At 49.1% G+C, this 16,723-nt stretch overlaps 2 protein-coding genes across 2 annotated transcripts; one reads left to right on the plus strand and one right to left on the minus strand.

Moving 5' to 3' along the window:
* Positions 1–50: 50 nt before the first annotated feature.
* On the minus strand, positions 51–10,247 carry LOC125951125 (xaa-Pro aminopeptidase ApepP). Its single transcript, XM_049679727.1, has 7 exons — positions 9,666–10,247; positions 3,385–3,485; positions 2,246–3,307; positions 1,397–1,844; positions 1,259–1,327; positions 1,015–1,187; positions 51–941 (listed from the first exon to the last, which is right to left on the minus strand). Exons 1-7 carry the CDS (start codon positions 9,742–9,744, stop codon positions 702–704), a joined length of 2,172 nt encoding a protein of 723 aa, XP_049535684.1. The 5' UTR covers positions 9,745–10,247; the 3' UTR covers positions 51–701.
* A 4,718-nt stretch (positions 10,248–14,965) lies between these two features.
* LOC125951190 (lachesin-like) lies at positions 14,966–16,506 on the plus strand. The gene is made up of 4 exons (XM_049679851.1): positions 14,966–15,161; positions 15,305–15,558; positions 15,627–16,290; positions 16,386–16,506. Exons 1-4 carry the CDS (start codon positions 15,107–15,109, stop codon positions 16,409–16,411), a joined length of 999 nt encoding a protein of 332 aa, XP_049535808.1. The 5' UTR covers positions 14,966–15,106; the 3' UTR covers positions 16,412–16,506.
* Positions 16,507–16,723: the final 217 nt, after the last annotated feature.

A 16,723-nucleotide genomic window follows, 5' to 3' on the forward strand; every position in this document is an offset into this window, starting at 1 on the left:
AGTCTTTTATTGAGCAACTGTACGCCAAAAACAAAAGAACCACGATGAAATAGTATTGTAGACTAGTTTATTGCATTATTATGTCGATAATCTACTCTCTACTGTATAGCATCATCGGAACCTGATTGTTGAAACAAAGAATAAATAAAAAATATCACCTTTTCACTTCCGACCTTCCGTTAGAATCGCTTTTCTCACAAAGCGAAACACCTGCTACCTCCTACATAGTCCAGCTGGTGGACACAACATGGATGAGTTGTAAATATTGTTCATCGTTTCGATTTCTGGTTTTCGAGTGGCGGCTTGGTATTTCTAGTCACCCATTCACTCAAATACATCTAACAATTATTATTGCCATTTTAACACTGAACAGCGCTTCTTTCACCGTTGTGCGGATGAGTAATTCGATTCTCGATAGCATACCGATAGGCGACCGAGATGTGGTTGTATAATGTGCATTGTGCATTACAGCTTCAAGCTCTAACACAGCGAACAACGTGGCAGACATCAACGTGGGGAAGGACAGGGGAACCTCCCTAGGACGTGGTTAACATGGTAATGGTTTTGCTTAGTGTAGTCCCTTCCAACATGGAACAGGCCGGTGTTTGGTTGGTAGGTTGGTTGGTTGGTTGGTTTGTCAGTTGGCGACATTGGACATCTGGCACTTCTGGAACCCTCGAAGACGATCGCGACAAGCGAGTTTAAAACAGTGCGATAGCGTACTTTGTAAGCAGCACCACGATCGGTAATATTAGTTGCAGTATGGCACACGGATTGCCCATGCTTACGGCTCTACCATTATAGTCCGATTCGCTAATGTACTCCGGTACGTAGCGTGTTTTGTTCATCATCCAGTAGAAGGCATCCATCTTGTGCTTGCGCTTCAGCTCTTCGCCAACCTGCTGCCGGATGCGGGCGTTGTACTCATTAAGCCACTTTTTCTGCGGAGTAAACACACACAGTCTGTAGCTGTAGTCCTGTGCTCCGTGTTAGTTGATGTTCTTCAAGGCTTACCTCTGGCACGCTAAGCAATCGACGATCGATGAGCTTCGGTTCAAACGGCACCAGCGTTACGTCGTGGAAGGCGAGGAACTTGTGACCGGTCGGATGAATCTTTCCCGTATCTATGACCTCCAGCACATTCTCCAATCGGACTCCGAATTCTCCCGTTTTATAGTATCCAGGTTCTGTGAAAGCAAAGCAGAGACAAGCAATGAAGCTTAGGAGATAAAAAAAACCCCGCGATGGGTTTACTAACCGTTTGAGAAAAAGTATCCCTCTTTGAAGGTGAACCGATGCTTCGTCGTGTACGAGATGCTAATGGGAGCTGCGAGAAAGAAGAGACATTCATAACAAGGTACGCAATGCAATCAAACCTAGTTATTCCGATACTTACACTCACGAACTGCCGAATAGTACCCGATACCATGTCCCGTTCCGTGCGGATAGTCATACATCGAACCCCAAATTGGACCGCGGGCCAGCGCATCCAGATCTGCCGGTTTCAGGTTCTCGGGGAACGTTTGCATTGACAGCCGGATCATACCGCTTAGTACGTTCGTGTAGGCTCGGATCTGGTCGGGTGATGGATCACCGAGGTGTAACGTGCGGGAAACATCCGTCGTTCCGTCCTCGTACTGACCCCCGGAATCGATCAGCAATGTACCGTGCTCGGTGATCTCGATGTTGGTGCGGTTCGTCGGGATGTAATTGGGCAGAGCTGAGTGCTTCCCAAAGGCAACGATGGTCGGAAACGCAATGCCTTCCGAATTGTTCTGGATCTTCCGAGCGTGATCGATCTCCCGGACTAGCCACAGTTCCGTTAAGTGGTCGCCAGCGATGAACTGTGAAGTGATAAGCATGCAACGGAGCTGTTACTAGTACACTTTCTCAGATATGGACCATGGAAGAACATGGACACTACATCTTGAAGATCTATCTAAGCTGTCTAAGCGACACGTAATTATTTCGATAACGCGATCTTCGGTTTTGGGAAAGTTATCTTATTTACGAGAATAAGCAAAGATATTTATGCATTCTTAGCGATGATCCTATCCTTAGCGAAGATTCGTTTGAAACTCAAAAAGGGAAGCACTAGATACCGTAGACTAGATTTATGCAACTCATTCTCGCGTCAACATCAGCTGCTACTAATTATCAGCCGTTCCGAATGTGTCAATCAGCTAGCCGTTTAGCGATTACAGTAGATGGTTATTACTTGCAAGGAAACTCCACGAGCACTTACCCGATCCTCCAACCGACTGAGCACCTCACACGTGGCCACACCATCGCGAATGTGCGACCGGCGCATACCCTGCTTCTCGCCCTCGTTCTTCTGCGCCCGCATGAAGATGATCGGTGACGCTCGCTCGAAGACAATGTTGCGCGGTATAATTGAATAAATCGCCTCCGAAGCGCCAGTATCAAAGACGATACCACTTGGCACCAGCAACCGATGCCAATGTTGAGCCATAGTCCGCAGATCCCTCCACACATCTCCGTACTCGCGCACCTGCACACAGTTCTCATTATGGCACGAGTGCGTCTTCAGATGGTTCTTCAAATTCAGCGTCTCCCGGCTCGTGTTGGTGTATAGCAGCAGTTCCCGATGAGTCACCAGGAGGTACGCCTTAAAGACGGGCACATGCGATATATCGCTACCGCGCACATTCAGCAGATACGCAATCTCGGTGAGTGACGTTACGATCATACCATCGCAGCGCAGCGCCGTCAAGTTCGAGCGCAACCGAGCCACCTTACTATCCCACCTTTCCCCCGCGAACCGCACCGGATGCACCCGAATAGCGTTCGATTTTGGGGCGGGCCGCTTCGTGCCCCACACCAAATCGACCAGATTACGCTGGACACGCACCAACCGAATAAAGTCCGCGCTCAGATCGGCCTCGAGGTGTTTCCACATGGTGTGCGGATAGAGCTGCGGATCGACACCGACCAGTGCTTCCGGAGTCAGTTCCGATATCAAATACTCGGCCATTGAGGGTCGCTCACCGTGCCGGAACAATCGCCAGGCGCAGTTTAGCTCCTGATCGGCCTGCTCCAGGTCACGCTCGTTCACCCAGAAGGCGGCCGAACGGAGGAGCACAACGGCCGTACCCTCGGTACCGGTAAAGCCGGTCAGGAAGCGAACCCGCTGGTCCGACTCCATCAGGTACGTCGATTGATGTTCATCGTAAGACGGAACCAGATACGCATCCAGTTCGGCCGTTTGCGTCGATGTGCGAGTACGCATCTCCGTTCGTAGCGCCTGCAGTCGCTTCATCAACACATTGTCCATGCCTTCGAAGATCTGTTGGTGAAAAAGAACGGATGAGCGGAAATAGAATGACGTCGTAGGGACCGCAGAGAGCTGCACTGGTGACTCACCTGTGTACGATCCCGACTTAGCTGACATTTGGCACGCCGGATCCCATTGAACTCGTCGTTGGCAGCCGTTCGCTCGATCGATGCCAACACGATGACCGCAACTGCCGGTGAGTGAGAAGCGAAGAACGGACGGATCAAGACAAAGAGGTAAACAGTTGTGTATGTAGAGCACTCCCACCTCCCCTCAATGCGCAGCCTGTTCCCGGGGGTTATGCAACAAAACAGACGCCGACCGCCGCATCATGCAACGCAGCGTGCAGCTGCGTCACTTCCTTCCTTTCTCTTTGCTTCCATCATCCATCAGCACCTTGGTGCCGGAATGTGGTCTATGGGTCGTTCACACGTGTCGAAAGCATCCGATAATCACCGACCGACCGCCATGTGGTGTTTATTGGTATTTCCTTTGGCCCAACAATGACTTCGCCTCGGCACAGCGGGGCTTTTAGAGACCCCGGAATCGACTAGCAAAGGCTAGTTCTAGTGGTCAATCATTCTAAACACATTAGCACAGGTTTCGGTGCACGATAGGTCGAAGGAGGCCATACCATGACGTGACATGACGTGGTTAGAACCGACATTACCCGCTATGCGTCAGATTATGCGCCCGAGGGATCCGAGGAGTGATGGTGATGGATTGGATGATGTGAAGGCTCCACACCTCGTATCATATGACGAGCGAGAAGGTGTGCCATTTAGCCGTCAACTAGCCGGCCAGGCATCCAGCCAGTGAACTATTACTCCATCGAAGCCCCTCTATCGTAGCCAACAACCGCAAACATGATTTATGCAAGAGAAAGAGGGCAGCGCAGGACGAAGCTCGCCTAAAGCGTGGTCGCGGGAAGAAACGTGGAAAATGTGATGGAGCTGGTTCATATTTCTTGCGGCTTTCGTGTCGGCCGGATTGGAATGGATTGTAAACTAATTTCGTTATTAACGAGCTAATGATCGGGGAGGATCGAAGAATGATGATTTGTGGGTGGCTTGGTGGTCGCACGACCATCGAACGTCTCTTCCAGACTGGGCCATAAAGTTAGTAAACACCAACGGGCGGCCTGGGGCTATGCTTCGCTATGTCGTTAAGTATAGACCGATCGGAAATGATAATCACCTTGAAGACAGATCATCATCGCCGTCGAGGGTTGAGAGTCACACGGACTGTTCTTTGTGCAAACGTTTTCGTTATTCCTGGCCAAGTGGCCATATCCTAATCGGTGCGAAAACAAGTGTATTTGTTTTGGTTGTAGCTAAATATGGCCCGTGAGTTGATTAGTTAATTGTAAACGCAAGCAATAAATCAAATAAATTCTTCAGAATGTTTGTCCTGACGGCATCTTGAACATTGTGGTCTAAGTTTAGTTGTGCCAACTTGTCAGAAACAAAAGTTGACGAAACACAGATGACATAATGTATATTCCATTTTAGTGGATCTTACTGTGATTCGTTCCCCGCTTAAGGAGTGCCTTCGCTCTATGTTTAGCATGGAGTTGATTAACGTAACCATTTAGCCACACTGATATTGATCGAGGAATGGACAAAGAATAATTTTTAAGTTCGCCAAACACATTTTAGAATCGTTGTTCAGGCGCTAAAAGATTTACGCTAAACGCGAGGAGTTGCCATGCCCCAATAGACAGAAATGTAAAGAAGGTTTGACATTCTTCGGTATCGAATTACAGTTTTTCCTTATCTTTATCGTATCAATCTCAAGCTAGTAAAACCAACGCCCTCTACATTATGTTACGAAGCCAGCAGTCGACTTCTGTTATTCTCATGCTGCAGCTGGCCTCATCTGCTTTCACTCCTGCTCTCATCGGCTGGCGGAACCTTACTGGAATGCAGCCACCGTTTGTTTATTTTTTACATTAAAAAAACGTATCGACGATCACGATACACTCTTGGATATTGCGTTCGAAAAATTCGATTCCGAAATCTACGATCGTGAAACGATAAATGGTGTTCCATGTTTACACAAGCAACACCTAGAACACCGCCACACGTCCAGCAGCACTGATCGATCGATAAAGCATATCGGGACTATCGTTGATCAAAACCTGATTAATGGTGTGTTGGTATCATTCAAGTTAGTAAATTAATTGTTTTGTGCGTGCGATTCAATTGTTTTTATGCCGCGAGGATTAGAAAATCGCGATGCTGGTCTAGGCACTCGAGATGAAACAAATTATCACCAACCAACATTAATTAATGTCATTTGCACGTTGGTTTATAAACGATTAACACCTCACCATAGAACTCCATTGCCAGCTGAAGAAGATAATCACCGTAACCGCCCCATCGCTTGCTGTCACCGTGGAAAGGTCAAGGAAATTTATATACAGCATCGATTGAGCGATAGGCATCGTTCGCGCCCTACCGAGCGTAATGCCAATCTACTGGCTTCACCGGAACTAACCGATGATGAAGATGCGCGCATCACCACACCCACTACACACAGTGAAGTGGCCCATTAATTGGAGCAAAGCCCAGAAGAGTGCTCTGTGACTAGCAAGTGATATCATGCGCCACATCTGCGAGGTCATGGAACCGTTGGTCATCCGAGAATATCCACGTTGCTCGGTAACCTCAACGATTACTCGGATTGCTCGGTCAACGGTGGATTTGACATTTAATTGAATTTGTGTTGTGGCCTTTAATCGTACCAGCCAGGATGCCAGCAGCGGGCAGCGTGGGTGTGAGAATCGCGGTTCTGCCCAGCTCATCTTTGATGCCAACCATCCCATTCCCATTCCCATTCCATGCCACACCGCGCCACCGCGGATCGACTCCGACACTGGCATGGCGCCAGAGATTCTGGTCCCATAAAATCCCATACCGAGCGTCGCGCTGCCGAGTGGGTGGCGTAGCTGCCCCCCCCCCCCAACAAAAAAAAAAGAAAAGAAGGAAAACCACGAGTGTGAGAGAGTAAGGGAGAGCGAGAGAGATAGAAGCGCGATACGGATATGGCGGTGGACGAACTCCTCGTCTTGGCGTCATCTATTAGAAGTCGATGCTTGTTGGTAACGCTGGTGCTGGTTGGCTGGCTGGCGTATTTGTGCATGGATCGCTTCGTCCCACCATCCGGCTTGTTTGTTGTCGTTTGCCCTTGTTTGCCCGTGTAGCAGTCAGCTAGGAGGGGTCTGGTTTTTTGAACTCCAAACCAAGGAACGTCCAGGCAACAGGACGCTTCCGGACGCAATCGGGCTGCTGCTAGTAGACGATGAAATTTATTGATCTTCACTTGGAGGATAAGAGACGGAAGGGAGGCCACTCTCTCTCTCTCTCTCTCTCTCTCTCTCTCTCTCTCTCTCTCTCTCTCTCTCTCTCTCTTTCTCTCTCTCGTTCGTTATCTTTCGAGGAAAGTCCTGCTTATCCAGTTACTGTGAGTGATAGTGTAAGGGCTGGGAAATTATCCAAAGAGAAACTCCAAACCCACACACACATCCCGAAGGCCCATTTGTCCAAGGATGCGCCCACCACACCTCGACCGGAAACGGCCGTTAATTTGATGGATATTTGATCGCGATAGTGGCGCCCAAGGACACAACTGCCTCCCAGATTACGACATCGATACCGACCATGGCCGAGGAAGTAGTATCACAGGGACTGCCCTAGTTACTTTGAGGTTAACCAATCGTTCCATTCGCATCGCCAACCGTCACCAACGCGCCTATCAAACTTGTCCGAGTGTGGGATCTCAAATGAATGCGACTTCGAACGCCCGATTTGGTGCGTGCTCTCGCTGTGTGTGGAGGATGCTGGACGTGAAGTTCGCTTAAACCGTGCCGCCCATTTTCAAGTTCAAGTTCCCTTTTTAACCAACGAGTGCTGGTCTTCGGTACTAGCCAGATCCCTGGACATGGCCTAACAATTTATGGTTGTGCTCCAGCTGCGTGATTCTCATACGTTCGATCAACCAACACATAACAGCTCCGGGTACTTTGCTGGGTAATATGTGTGTTTACTGGAAGATAATGCTCCAGCTTCTTCTTCTGGCGAACCAACGAGTGGTACTCGCGCATCCAACCGATGAAACTGCGCAGGAAGGTCTTCCTCTTCTCGATTTGGCATCTGATCGGCGATGATCGACAGATAGACACCGCTGGGCGCCATCGCGCCCTCGAATATGCGGCAGCCAATTAATGCTCAAAGTTTTCAAAGCAATCAAGATTGGATCGGGAGTGTATGTGTGTTCCGCTAACCACATCAAGAGCCAACAACTGCGAGCGTTTCATCTCGATGTTTGACTCTCTTGACGCCTACATGCCGGATTACTAGTGGAGGTCGCGTTTCGCTTTTAAGGTAGTCGAACTTAGGACGTACGTGCGGGTTGCCCTGTCAGCGACTTCCGGTTGTTTTGTAGATACACTTTTAACGTCCGATTCGACCGACCGAGTTGGAGTGTTCTCGAATCGTTTTGGAAAATCATGTTCTGTCCAAAAATCGATTCCAATCGATCGTGGGCACTAACGAGCATGCGTATGTGTGTGTGTGTGTGTTGGAGATGGCAAATATGTCTAATGACAACACCGTATATGCTGTGATTCCATTTCAGCTGGTGCCATTTGGTGATAAGACGGTGTGGTCTAAATTGATTTTGCTCAATCTCAATCGTGCTAGAGCACGTAATCTGGCGGTTTTAATGTTTCCTTTTCAGTGAACATCTTTCGTTCGTTGGTTTCGTTTTACAGACTTTCTTATCGCTTCAAAAATGTTAAAAAAGAACAGGTTTAATGCTGTTGAAATAGTTACACTTTAAACGTAGCACTGCCTTTAAGTTTCTTTAAGAGTTTTTGGTTCGAAAATTTCGGTATTAAGTTACCTTGCACCAACGAAATGATAAACAAAGGAATTTTTGAAAATTATGCAATCCAAAGTGTGTGACATTCTGAAATGAGTACGGAGAAACTCGGTAGAACCCTCAACAAACCAATCGTCAAGGGCATTGTTTCAAATAGGCAAATTTTTTACGATCATACGACCAAAAATCGATGAAACGTGTTGAATTAAGAAGTGTGATTAGGTTGTGCTTGACATTTTAATCAAATGGAAATTTAACTTGAAAAGAGGTCGAGAATGGTGATCTTGAAATAACACTGTAATGATTCATTTGTACACCAGAGAGCTTTAGCCGATTATATGGACCGAAAAGAAATCGAAATCTTACCCCATCGATCGTCCTTAATTCTACACGTCCTTAATTCTTAAAGGGTGAATGTGTCTTTACTTCGAGATACTTGTTCTTGCCCTTCTAAGCAAAATAATGTGCCTTTCCTAGAGTATCATTAACAGCATTTCCTGTTCTGGTCGAGGAATGAACGTGCTATCACATGCACAATTCCGAACGTGCAATTCCTCTAAGCAATAAATGACGTCACCATAGTAATTCGCAGTTACAAGAATATAATTATCGTGTATTAGTGAGTACAGAAACAATCATCGAACAATTTGCACAAAAGCCTACTGACGCATAATTTCTGAATGAATGTTCAAAGAGAAAATGTAATGTTAGGTAACATTTTTCACTTAAAAAAACAGGAGAATCATCTGCTAAGAGGTCTGGAGCTATCATCTGACAGTGAGAACCACAGGCACACACAGACACACACACACACTCTGCGGGAGATGAAAAACGATTTGCACTTGAACCGCACGAACTCCTGGAAGGGGCATGTGTTTTCAGATCAGAAGAATGTGTGCCCCCGGTTTGGTTCTGGATCCACAACCCCCATTCGCTCCTCACTTGAATTTACCGTCGACGACGGCAGCGGAAGGAAGGAAATACTCGATACTCAAACGCCCGGCTGCCTAAAACTACGCCGCCATCCGAAAATAACCCCCCGGACGGATAAAATCAGTCGTCTAAGCTTGAACTCGGGTTCAGTTTTTTGGAAAATTTATCGCTGCCACGCCTTAGCGATCGTTCCCCTTACCGAATGGCAGCGAATCGGACGATTCGGTTCGATTGGCAAGTTGACGATATAAGCATCGATCACAGATGCGCGCAGATACACAGGCCACGGTCACACATGGAATGTGGCGTTCCTTTAATCGCACACCCAGTGCCAGTCGTCGTCGTCGTCGTCGAGGCCTTTAGCGGGAGATCATCATCGGAATTCCGTCCGCAACTACCATCGACCGTGGTTTTGTGCGTCATCGTACACCAACCAAGCACTCCAATCCCGGGTCCGGGGCGGTCGACAAAATGCGTTTTAATTAAATGAAAACCGGGTGCGATCGTTGTCGAAGGATGCATTCCGCCTTCCCCGTTCGTTGCTTCCTCTTACCTAGTATCGATCTCAGCATCGTCACCAGCTGTCGACGATGTTGGTCCCGTTGGCTACTACTTCGCTGTCGTTGCAGCATCCTCTCCGCTCTCCACTCGGCTATGCGTCGATGAATAACAATTTTCCGGACGCTTTAGAGAGAATGCAACTGAACCGCAACCGAGAAAACGCAACTCGGACTCTATCTATCTAGAACCGTCGTGGCCACTGGCGGCAACCATAGCAAATTACGATTCCAAATTCCAAACCGACACACGCACAACGATCACACGCTGCACTGGGCCAGTGGCGATGATCCGGTCGAGACAGATGCTGATGCACTTGGCACAGCTGCACCGCGCGTTCCTTCAATGTCAAGGTTTTTTTTTTCGCGCGAATCACTCACAAAAGTGCACGGCACGATCGCGAACGTAAGTGTGTGTGTGATCAAGCGCGCTCGCGCGCACACGCGGAGTAATTAAAAGCCACCCTCGTAGGACACGGCACCAGCACGGGATAATTGCGATCGGAACGATTGGCTAAATGGGAAGCCACGGAACACCCCGCTGGTGGGTTCGCTTTCCGCGATCCGAACGGAGCGAATTCTGATAGAAGACTGAGCAGAGCAATCCGCGCCAAACCGTGGCACCCCCGGTTTGCTCGGTTCTCTCGGGCGTTCGCGGCTTCGGTTTGCGTCCGCGTCCGCGGGTGGTTTCACCGCGCGCCGTCGGCTTCCAAACGAATCCGTGGGTGAACGGGTGGGCGAGGTAGGGTGCGGCCTGTACACGGGTGCGGTGCATGGCCAGAAACCAGATGGTTGGTCGGTTGGTTAGTTGTGTGCATTACATCGATCAGAATTCGAGCCATTCGCGGTCGGGTTGGTGGGGCCGGGATGCCGGGTGTATTGGAAGATGAGAGAGGGTTTACTCCGCGATTGTGTAACGAACGATTACAGCCGCGTGCGGAGAAATAGCAGCAGCATCAAAGATGTAAACAGCGAACATCTCACTTCGATCAGTAGGCCGTAATGAATTAGGAGCTTCGATCCAAACGGGGATCAAGTCGCTCTGGGAGAGAACACTAATTTAAGAATACTTTCTATTACTGTACAATGTAATAAATGCCTTTAGGTTTCAAAATGTTGGTACTTTGTTACGCTAAACAATGAAAAGATGCGGTTAGTGTAGCTATTACAAATCATTTAATAATTTAAAATGTTCACAATATGTACTAACATTCGTTTTTGACATTTTATCAGTCGATAAAAATCAGACGTTCAGCTATAGAAGAAGAAATTGGCATCGAAATATCAGTAAATTCCATGTCTAATTCTAATTTGCTGGGAAGGAATTGGCTTCTTTTAATGTTTTTTTTCTCTTTTTTTCTGTTTCGCGAAGGGAGTACTTTGTTATGGTAATGATGATCTATGATCTATTGTGCCCAACTTGGCTCAATTTTCGCTTTACGCACGTGTTTATGTTAAGCGTGTGTAACCGCCAGTGTCTGCTAATGTCCACACGGAAGCCACTATTAGCAAACGATTACGCGCCATAACAAACCGCAAAACAGAACAGCTGAAAAGGCAGTCAAAGCTCATTGTGCAGCCGGCTAGTAGGTCACCCGGCAAATGTAGTGCAAAAATGTCACCCAAATGGTTCCCATTTAGTGGCCCCAAAACAGGTGTAAACTTGCTCGTTTACATGGTTTGTTACAAAAACAAATAAACATTAAAACGGTGCGCGGCCGCATGGTTAGTTTGCGTTGGCGTTGGGTGTGGAACCGATTTCCACCGAACCATCGTTGGCGTCATTGTCCCCTCGGTTCGGCGGTAGCTCCTCTATCCTCTTTTTCGTACTCACGCTCTCTCTCTCTCTGTCTCGGTCTGGTTGTCTGTCTCTCTACCAGCAGCTAGTGAAAACTCATGGGGGGGTGTTCTGGCAATGACGTCACGAGTGGCCGCAGGGCCGCAACGACGGTGCGGCAGTGTCGACGGAAGCGGAAGCAACATCTTCCTCTTCGCGAACGGGAAACGGGACGGTGGGAGTGGGACCTGCTATTGTGGCCACTGTTTATTTGCCGTCCGGGAAAAACGTTGATGCACGTGCGTGTGTGTGTGTGTGCGTATAAGTCAAACGGAATGGCTGTTGGCCGATGACTGAGCGACGAACGACGACGACGACGTTTTGGCAAAACCGGACCGGAGAGGAAGGGTTAGATTGAGATGGAAAGAAACGCTATTTTTGCCCTCCACTGGATGAAAGGATGGATGGATGGAGTAGAGCGATCTATCCGAGGCACGACACCCAACACACCCTCTCATGCACACACACACGCACACACGTCATCTATCAGCGGGTAGCATCAGAGTCGAGTTCGGTGCGGGGAGCGTCCGGGGGTGGTCGAGTTTTCCGCGTCGCCGTGGGAAACATTCTTGCCGGATGGTACGACGAGCGTAAGCACCATCACCCCGGCCAATCGTGGGCCAAGGTCATGCGGACGTCGAAAGGGGACGAGGGCGGCCTTTCGCATTAGTAGCCGGCCTTTCCCGTTTCGCCCCGGACACGTCTATTAGCTGATGATATGACAACATGCCACCAGCAAACGGTGGCGTGATGTGAGTGGAAAATGGAAAACAGAACATTATCGGTGACAGCGCTGTAGTAGCTCGCACCGATCGCCACTCGTCGCCCCAAAACGGACTCCGGAGAATGGATTACTAATTGGTTTGCAGTGGGATTGTAGACGATCCACGTATTTGAGAATGATTTGCAGTCTTTCGACGACGTAGTTAACGGAATGATGTAAGTCGCTGTTTCTCGACCCCGACGTGCTTTCGTACTGCGACGTCTTACGCCATTTTGGAAAATGGAAATTAATCAGCATAAACACCACCATTGGCGGCGGTGTTAACAGAGTCCATCTTTCCCATCCCGACCATCGATCGCTTTATGAGCCGATGAAACTATATTTATCACTTCGCCATCATAAAGAGTCGGTCCAGTTGCTCCAGTTGCTTTGGCTCGCTAGCACGAATGGAAAATGGAGCGCCCTGGCGTCGCTTGAAGGTTACAGCATCAAGCGGGAAGTGGAGAATCTCAGGAAAAGAACGCACTTTCCCCGGAACGGATGGTCTGGCGCCAGCAAAGATGGCGCGCTCCATTCTCTTTACATCCTCCTATGCTGCTGCTGCTGCTGCTGCTGCATGAGCCATGTGTGTGCTGCAGAGTGAAGCAAGCAGCAGGCGCTTTTTACGCGGACATCTTCTTCGTGACACTTTTCCTCGGAACTGATTTATGGCGTGGGATTGATTTTTTATTGCAATCCTCCCCATTTAATGTGCGTCCTCCAGAGCCGAAGATTAGGGATAGTAAACATGTGCGCAGATTAGTGAGAGTGGAAGTAGTATATCACTTTATGGAACAATACGCGAGATCATCTGTAACGGACTATAACGCATTGGTTGGTAACGCATCGATCATTCCAAGGGGAAACAAATCGAATTGGTGACCCGATTGCATGAGCCCAGTACCCAGTCTGATGCTGCTCTTATAGCCGGTCCTAGTGCTTGTACTAGTTGTCGCCTTCAATCGGAATAATTAATGAAGCAAAGAGCTGTAAACGCCAGACATCGTCTGGCGTTCGCTGGGCCTCAATCGAGCAAGCACCTATATATGTAGACGGCGTGTCTCAAGTACTGCCAAAGCCTCTAATCTCGGTTCGTGCTAGTAGTAACGACACACGCACCGGTCCAGACACGGCACACCAGACGCCACGGATGTCAACATAATGCAGCTTCCCCCCTCCTCAACTCGGATTCCCTAGAGTTTTCTTTATTTCTTTCAATCATTTTCCATTTTCCGCTCCATACACGTTTGCGCTGGTGCATGGCTTCGTATGGCTTCTCCTCTAATGGTTGGTCCGATGTTGCATGAGCGCGTCTACCCTCTCGTTCGGCACCTTTACCGACGGCGGACAAATGCATCTTGCATTCTCGCTCACTCGCTCCAGCCACCGCCGAGAATGCCGGGAATGTTACGTGTTGTTGCGGTGTATCGAGGGTGGAGAATTAAAAGGACGAATCCCGGTTCCCGCCACGGGTTACATCACCAACACCAAAACATCGTGGAAGCCGGGAGCGTGAAGCGGCGGGTTGGGTGGTTGCGGAGGAAGTAGGAAGTTTGGCGGCACGGTTCTAATGTAGGATAAAGAGCCGCATTTAGGAGGGTTCTGGAAGCTTGGGGATGGGAAGCGGAAGAGGTGTCGGGCAGAACAGGTTTTTCAGTTTTCCCTTTTATTATCGCACCGATGAAGCGGAGGGTGTGTTTGTCGGCTTGAGAAGAATGATGAGCGGCCGAGCCTCCACTCTCTTCTCCGAAGTATGCTCGCACGCGCGCGCGTGTGTGTGTACACATATGAGATAATTTGGAATTTAAATGATATTAAAAGAGATTTTCGAATCTAAAATATGCTAATTACGCTAGAAATGGGTTAACTTATTACTTTTCATTCATTCCTTCGTCGGCAACGCACAGAGAGCGTGAAGAGAAGGCGAAAAAGTGGAAAACAAGAGTCAAGTAAACAAATCCCAACTCCTCTCGTTCTGGCTTCGTATCCATAGTTACACCACGATCTCTGTGCATTCCCCGATTTCAACCATTTCCATCTTTCTATCTCTCTTGGTGCTCTCTCTCTCTTTCACTCTCTTATGTCTCTCGGAGCATCTCTCAGGCGCAGCATCCGCCGCCACATCCTCCGCTGCATCCTTTTTCCTTCGTTTGCGATGGGTGTGTGCGTGTGCGGCTGCCTGCTCCGTGTCCATTAGCATCTCCCTGCTTGCCTGGCTGGCTGGCTCATCATCGGCCGTAAAATATATACCTCGGCGACGGCGGCAGCGTTGGCCTCAACCTGGCGGGGGTGTCCAGTTCCATCCCGAACCTCGAGCAGTCGGCATCGAATCACGGAGTCGTCCTCGCCACCGCTGAAGCGCTCTGTTCGTCAGGAGATTTTTTTTTGCTGCGGTGGATTCTTTTTATTTTCGAGCGGCCTCGAGGCTTGGTTCACGCATTCTACTGATTGCAACTCCTGGTTCGTTGCCGCTCGGTGCGCCGTTTGATACCGTGTCGTGTCGTGTGTCGGGTCGATTGTTGCCTTATCGCTCATCTCATTCAAGCGGCTCGCCGATTTCAGCCAACGAAACGAAAACGGCGTAGCCAGCAGTCGTGTAGTCGGCCAACGACGCGTTGAAACTCATCTTTTCGAGGAGCAGCAGAGCGGACGCCGACGGCTGTAAGTGACACCAGCAGCAGCATCAGGAGCAGGTTCTTCGGCAACGCCAGCATCAAAGGGTAGGGGACACAGGATAACACGCGTCCACCCGCATACGCACTCACACACAGGCGCGCGCACGTACGCTCAGCGAACAGCGAAACATATACTTCAGCAGCAGTAGAGCGGGCAGCAGGATGTGGTTTCGATTGAATTTCCCTTTAATTACGCTGCTTGGCATCCTCACACTGTGTAAGTAGCCGAGTAATCACCATCGTCTGCTGTGTCTACTTATGAATGGGGAGGTAGCATGGTGGACATGGGTAGTAGATACACTCGTCCTCAGTGTGGTGCAGATTTTTAATCTATTTTTGTGGTTCTGACCTCCTTGATAGGCTCCGCACAGCAAACGGCCAGCCCCAGCATCGTGTTTATCAGCCCGGAGCAGATCAAAGACACCGGGGATCGTGTGACGCTCAACTGCTCCATCGCCAACGTAAAGAACTACATCGTCGGTTGGCAGAAGAGCAACCGGGATCGGACGAAGGAGAGCAACATTATCTCGCTCGGTGTGCAGCTGGCGGTGACCGAGGATCGTTTCTTTCTCAACTTCACCAAGGAGAACAATACGGCCAACTATGTGCTTGAGGTAAGGTTTCTGTGGTAAGCAATGTGAAGAACCTTTTCATCGTTTGTCTCAAAATCCTCTTCACGCAGATCCACGATATAGTGAACACCGATGCGGGACTGTACGAGTGTCAGATCCAGGTGAACAGTACGAGCAAAATTACCAAAACGGTGGAGTTGCAGGTTCGCCATCCGCCAATACTGCTCGAGAATCAGCACTCGAACATCATCACCAAGGCGGAGGGTGAAGATGCGGTGTTGGTTTGCCGGGCCGAAGGATATCCGCGCCCAACCATCACCTGGAAGCGTGAGTACAGTGCTATTCTGCCGATCGGTGGCCAAACAATTGCCGGTAACGAACTGCGGCTGAACGGATTGCGGCGTGAGGACCGTGGCACCTACTACTGCCTGGCCGACAACGGTGTCGGAAAACCGGACACGAAGGCTATCACTCTGGAGGTGGAGTTTGCGCCCGTCATTTCCGTACCGCGGCCAAAGGTAGCCCAAGCGATCGATTACGATATCGAGCTGGTATGTGTGGTGCAAGCGTTCCCGGCACCGTCGATCTCGTGGTACCGCAATGGCAATCAGATGCACAATGGCGGTGCGTACAGCATCTCGCAGACGGGATCGCCGGACGATGTGACGACGTCGGTGGTGAAGATACACTCGGTCGCAGCGGAACATTTTGGTGATTACATCTGCAAAGCGTCGAACAAGGTTGGCCAAGCTGAGGCCAGAGTCAATCTGTTCGGTAAGTCGATAGGACGCAGCCTTTCACTATTTTCGTTATTATCATTTATCCTGCAAATTGTTTTTTGTCTTTTTTATTTCGGATTTTTCCCCCAGAATCGGTTATTCCTGTATCTCTGTGAAGGTTTCCTTTGTGAATCCAAACTTATCTACCTCCAGACGCATCAATATACCTTTCCGTTTCGATAGAAACGGTTCAGCTAGCCGTTTTTGTTAAGTTTTTCTGTGTGAGTAGAATCCAAGTAGCATTATGTTTTACTTTAATCTCTCTGTATCTATGGATGCCTTTTATGTTTGTTATAATAGCAAAGCCTTTGTACATGTGTACTAATGGCTATAATTTTACGATCTTTGCAGAGCAAAGTGTCCCCAATATCAACTTCTCCGGTCTGAAATGGTCCAACGGTGCACCGGCCTCGAACGTGTTGCTCGGT

The sequence above is a fragment of the Anopheles darlingi genome, chromosome 2 (genome assembly GCF_943734745.1).
Source record: "Anopheles darlingi chromosome 2, idAnoDarlMG_H_01, whole genome shotgun sequence".
Taxonomy (NCBI): Eukaryota; Metazoa; Arthropoda; class Insecta; order Diptera; family Culicidae; genus Anopheles; species Anopheles darlingi.